The sequence below is a fragment of the Galeopterus variegatus genome, unplaced genomic scaffold, assembly GCF_000696425.1.
Source record: "Galeopterus variegatus unplaced genomic scaffold, G_variegatus-3.0.2 Scaffold19586, whole genome shotgun sequence".
NCBI lineage: Eukaryota > Metazoa > Chordata > Mammalia > Dermoptera > Cynocephalidae > Galeopterus > Galeopterus variegatus.
Window position 1 is genome coordinate 8,403 of NW_007745697.1, and position 6,041 is coordinate 14,443.

Sequence of the window (6,041 nt, forward strand, 5' to 3'; positions counted from 1 at the left end):
CCCCTGCCACATGAATCACAAGATACCTGGTGAATATGTTGTCAATTTATTTTTCTTAAGATAATTCCTCAGTTGTTTTTAGTAACAGGGGTTTTTGCTATATAAACATTGTCTAACCTGCACAGAGAGAGCTCTCATCTGCTGACATCGGATTCTGCACTGCATCCAGCTTTCCTGTGTGTAAGTCACCCCCATTAATAAATGTCTTTGTATATATAAGTGGAGCTGCCCACTTCCTTCTTCATTCTCAAAGTAACCTCTCAATTTGGTGGGCATTATACTTTAACTCCTTCCTTTCACACCTTCCTGTGGAGAAACCCCAGTTCTGGGCTGACCCTGGCCCCAGGCCAGGTAATAGGTATTTCATTCCTGTGGCCTCAGTGATTGTTCCAGGCAAAGACATGGGCACCAAGCCAGCCTGGCAATGTCCTCCCCTGGGACACTCCTGCTAGAGCCAGTGAGAACAAGATTTTCTCCTTTTCTAGGAAAGTGGATGAACTGCACGAGAATGGAGGTAGCCAGCACAGGGGAGCCAAACTGGAGAGACAACCCTGAGGACAAGGGTGACCCTGGATCTGCCATGCTCTCACTTGGCAGTTGCCTTAGTCAGCTAATCCCTTTACTTAATCTGGCTTGACTTTGGTTTCTGTCCCTCCCAATGTCTGCTTTACCTTTGTAGTCTGTGTCAAACAGTGTCTGGCACATAGTGGATATTCAAAATTACTTGCTGTAAGCCTGAATGAGCACCTTTTGGGGTCTACCCCAGAAGCTTTATCACCCTCTGCTGAGGGCCCCAGTCATGTTGAGCTGCTCAATTGCCCCTCCACCAACCACTCCTTATGCCTGCCTCAGCTTTTGCTCTTATGGCCTCTGTCTGGGGACATCATCTCTTCTCTCTTTTAAGGTCTGACTCAATTGCTTCTCTGGGAGGCTCCCAATTACTGGGATCTAAACTGATAATCTTGTTCCTGTGAATTTTGCTTTCACAATGTGGGGACAGCTCATGTTGCACCTAAACAAAGTAGCAGCTCCTGGAGGGAAGGAGGTACGTGCACCTGGTCCATCCCCCTGGGGCCTGCCATCAGACTTCTTCATGTGGGGTGGCTCGCTTGTGCCTCCAGGGCCAGGATGGTGAAATCTGTCACTGACACAGGCCAGCTAGGCATGTGTCCCCTAAAGCAGGCAGCTCAGCTGACTGTGATCCTGAAGAAATGAGGGCCCTAGATTTTTCCAGAGAAGCAGAAATCCAGATTTTTATGTAAAATCTCCTGTTTTTTAAAAATTAGCAATTAAGTCAATTTGATAAACAATATATAGGTCAAGCAAATCCAAGGTCCACCTGGCTGGGTTCAGCCCCAGGGCTCCCCCTGGAGACTCTGCTGGGGATGAGGCACAGATGAGTGGACAGATCCAGGGCCAGGGCTGCAGCGTGCAAGCATGCAGGGTGCAGGCATGCAGGGTGCGACCTGCATCAGACGCCGGCTGAAAGCTGGTGCTTCACTCACCGGGTCACACCACCAGCTGCAGTGCTCTGTCCAGCCAACCGAGGGGCTGGTGGCTTCCGAAGCAGGTGGTTTCTCCATCGCTGCACTCAGGTCCTTCCCTCACTAATGCTTTCCAGGATGGATGTAAATACATGTAAAGAGGCCTGGGTCTAATGTGAACAACACATCCTGGTTTGCCTGGGACTTTTCGGTTTTAAATCTGAAATTCGCACACCCCAGGAACTCTCTTGCTTGGAGGCAAACCAGGATGGTTGGTCACCCTCCCTGGACCCCTGGTCCCACTATGTTCCCATCCTGCTGGAGGATAACTATAATGGCAGCTGATGCGTATGAGCTTCTTGAGTGCCAGACACCGTGCATTAAGCCTGCATGGTTTCCCTAGATCTTATGACACCCCATCCTGCTGGAGGATAACTATAATGGCAGCTGATGCGTAAGAGCTTCTTGAGTGCCAGACACCGTGCATTAAGCCTGCATGGTTTCCCTAGATCTTATGACATCATCACAGTGGGGATTAACGATCTCTGTTCTACAGCTGAGGAGTGCAGTGACTTGCCCAGGGCAGCGGTGCACTGGGGTTTGAACAACCACATTGGTCTGAGCAGTGCTCTCATCCTCACGATCTTCTCCTGCCCCTCAGAGTGCCACCTCTGGGCAGCCCGAGCCTGCTGGGCCAGCCTAGACCCTGGGGAAGGCTTGGGACTCAGTTCCTCAGGAACTTACCCAAGCAGAGGTCCACTCTGGATTTCCCCACACCCTGCCCCTATCCCTGCCCAGGATCTTCTCTCTCTACACATTTATCCCCTGCCCCTGAATGACACAACCCGAGATGCCCTCAGGGGACTCGCTGTGGAAATTCCAGAATGCCCTGAGCCCCTCCTGTCCTTTCACCCTGTTGCCCACTGCATGCACAAGGGGTGAGACTGGCACTTAGAAAATAAACGCTCGCTGGTGATTTATTGCTTGGGCTGGGAGAGCCATCAGGGCAGGGGTGGGCAACGGAGCGGGGCATGAGGGTCCTGGTGTCTTGGGAGGCTGCTGAGCCAGTCCTCGGGGGCCTGTGCGGGGGTCTATTCACAGTTGGGGCCAGCACGGGCCCGGCGCGGGGTGAGGTGGGGCATGAGGGTCCTGGTGTCTTGGGAGGCTGCTGAGCCAGTCCTTGGGGGCCTGTGCGGGGGTCTATTCACAGTTGGGGCCAGCACGGGCCCGGCGCGGGGTGAGGTGAGAGGTCAGGTAGCGCAGGGCTGAGCGGAGGCCCTGCAGGGTCCTGCGCTCCACCGTCCCCAGTGTGTGGGTGACCAAGCGCAGGGCCGAGCTGGTCCCTGATGCCAGCCCGGAGGAGAAGGCTGACCTGGCGCTCCCCAGCAGGCTGGAGACCGAGCGCAGGCTGGGCCCTGCGCTGTGCAGCAGGTCTGTCACGGAGCTGTGGTCGGAGGCTAGCAAGCCCACGGCCACGCCCATGGCCACGGTGGTGTCCGGCCACACGAGGATGTCCGCCAGCGAGCTGGTGGTGCCCTCGCCCCCACCCAGCAGGCTAGTCATGGAGCGCATGTAGTCGTCCTCACTGGCCATGTACAGGTTCGAGTCTAGGAGCCTCCTTCCCAAGGCCACCTGGTAGGGGTCGGGTGAGTTGGGGGTGCTGCCTCCCGGGGAGGGAGGGGACGGCCAGGGCTGCGGATCCCTTGAGCTGTCCACCAGATCCTCCTCCATCACCATCGGGGGCTCATCTGATGGCAGAGCTTCGGTGCCAGGGTTTGAGGCCTTTGAACCCTCAGCTTTCTCAGCAGCCTCTGGGACACTGGTAGCCTGAAGGTCAAGCTGACCATTGGCATCTACAGCGGACTTTTCAGCAGCACTCGTGGTGGGCGAAACCTCCGCATTTTGGGCAGACTGCACCTTAGCGCCCGGGCTGGATGGAGCTAATTCCGGCTCCCTGCTGGGAGCACTGGCCACTTGTGGTGGCTTTTCCTTCCCCAGGGAGTCATTTGGGAAAACCACTAGACTCTGAGTTTCCCTTGCATCTGGAACCTGCCTGTCCCACACTGGGTTATGCAGGCTCATGGACCTTTGCAGGTGACTTAGGTCTTGTGGAGACATGATCTCTCCAGGCTTGTCCTGGCTGTTGCCTGAAACATCTCCATACTTGTCTTCGTCCCCAGAAGTTGACTTGACCTCGGAGGTGGCTGTCTTGAAGGAGGCCTGATTTACATCTTGTCCTTCAGCAGATGCTGCAGTGCTGCTTGTCACTGAGACATCTGCAAGAAGAGGGCCCTGACTTTGGGAGCCCCCTGCCGAGCCGTCTGCAGGCTTGCTGTCAGCCACCTTGCCCAGGGAGGCCTCGGGAGTTTCATGTGTGGAGTTGCTGGTGGCTCTGGCTTCTCCCGAGGGCACGATGTTCATCTATGCCACTTGTGGTGGTTCAAGGAGCCACGGCCCTGCTGGGCTGAATTGTCCAGATAGTGAGGTCACAGGGGGCTGTGGGCAGCTGGTGATGTCACAGGCACCTGTAGAGCAAGGGTCTTGAGCCTCTGGAGCAGCTGCCCAAAGTGGACTGAGTCCATGGGACAATTTGTAGTCAAGTTTGCAGGTACGTAGGGAAAGAAAGACAAATGTTTTGGGAAAGGGTAGAGCTGTGTGTGTGGTGCAGGTGCAGCCACAGGGTCATGATGATTGTGACTTTGACGAATGAGAAGGGAATGCAGGTGTTGATTCAGAATCAGTGTTTATAAGGGACCCCTCCTGGCACCTGTGTGCTTCAAGACCCCAATTTAGCTAGCCTTTCTGCAGGGAATCAGTTTCCCAGCAGTGGTGGGTAGGAATAAGCAAAGATCAAGAGCCTGGGCAGCTCCAGCCCTGACCATCTTGGGCTGTGGGATTAACCCTTTTGACACAGAACAGACAATCCCCATCTTTTCCCTGCTCAATTGGGCTGGGAGAGAAGAAAATAACAAAAGATCCACCAACCCCAGAGTATTCCTTGGAAAATCGTAGACCCAGATGAACCTGCCTATGCTTATGGTCTTCATTAAGAAGGTGATTGGAGTAGAAGGTTCCAGTCTGTTGTATCTGTGCTTCTTCCGGGGTTATCAGCTAACACTTAGTGTGTGCAGGGGAAGGAGCTAAGCATTTAATCCTTCCAGTGACCGCATCTTCTCTAGGTAGGTACAGATCTATTATAACATCCATTTTACACATGGGGAAGCTGAGCCTCAGAAGGAATAAGTGACTTATTCAAAGTAACGCTACTCATAAGCACTGAATCTGGGATTTGAACCCTGTCTTATCTTCAGAACTCAAGCTCTTCAGCCCTGTCTTATACCCAGGAGGGACATTAAAACTATTGAATGACCGGCACGGTAAGGACACTGGCTAATGTGGACAGAAGCCTACCATCATAATGGGTCCCACCACAGCAGCAGGTAACAGCTGGTGCCAGCTTTGGTCTATACCGTCATCAGCATGGCCATAAATGTACAATCAATTCTCCCTGAAACGTTCTTCCCGCACCCTCTCCCATGCTGCCTCTGCTGGTCTCTGTGTCCTTCACTGGCTCCCTCCTCCCCCCTTCCCCCAAGATTAGGCTCTTCTATTTCTCCTCATTCCCTTCACACTCCTTTGACTGAATCCCTCCTCTGCCAACCTCAGTCTTAACCCTGTGAGGAGGACTCCACATCTCCTGAGCACCAGGCTCCATGCTCGTTAAGTATTCATTCTCCCCACGGACACCCTGCCGCCAGCTCAGAGGTCACGGGGTGTGAGGGACTAACTGGTACCACCTGTACCTTGTGACGGAATCATGGAGGAGACTGCTAGCTGCTCATCCTAGCGTCCTTCTTCCTTAGTGCCAGAACCCATTTATTCAGGGTGGCTATGTGCTCAGCTAAGAGAACCCGTTTCCCAGCCTCTCTTGCAGGTAGGAAAGAACACGTGGCCACGTTCTGCCTAATGAGAAGCAAGCAGAAAGCATCGTGTGGAGCTTCAGAAAGGATCCTTCAAAGAGCTGAGCACTTTTTTGCTCTTCCCCCTTTATGCCGTCCTCCTATCAGGAATGTGAAGGCTGGAGCACCAGCAGCCACTGTGGTCCATGAGGTAATCTTGAGGGTGAAAGACACATTAGGATGGCAGAGCACAAAGATGGAAGGAACCTGGGTCCTACTGTTGGACCCATCATACCAGCCACTAGACCAAACCGCTGCCAACCTCCAGAATTTGTGTGAGGGAAAATAACCACATATGTCCTCAAACTATTGTTATCTGGGGTTTTCTATTACGTGTAGCTAATCTTCATCCTCACCCAATTCTGATAATTATGAGATCCCTGTCAGTTGGTTGCTCGATATTTGCTTGAATACCTTCCTGTCCTAAACAATCAGGAGTGGCATGTCGCACTGCGTGTGGGCATGACTGGCCCTTGCACGTGTTATTTCCCCACTTTTCAGGCGAGGAAACTGGGACTTAGAAAAGCTAGGTACACAGCAGATTAAATGGTGTCTGCCTGACTCCAAAGCCCCTCCCCACACCCCCTGCTTCTAGTTA

General features: G+C 53.3%; 1 protein-coding gene across 1 annotated transcript; it reads right to left on the bottom strand.

Moving 5' to 3' along the window:
- Window positions 1-2,684: 2,684 nt before the first annotated feature.
- On the bottom strand, window positions 2,685-3,905 carry LOC103583087 (uncharacterized protein C2orf57-like). The gene has a single exon (XM_008564501.1). The coding sequence runs from the start codon at window positions 3,903-3,905 to the stop codon at window positions 2,685-2,687; it is 1,221 nt and encodes a 406-aa protein (XP_008562723.1).
- Window positions 3,906-6,041: the final 2,136 nt, after the last annotated feature.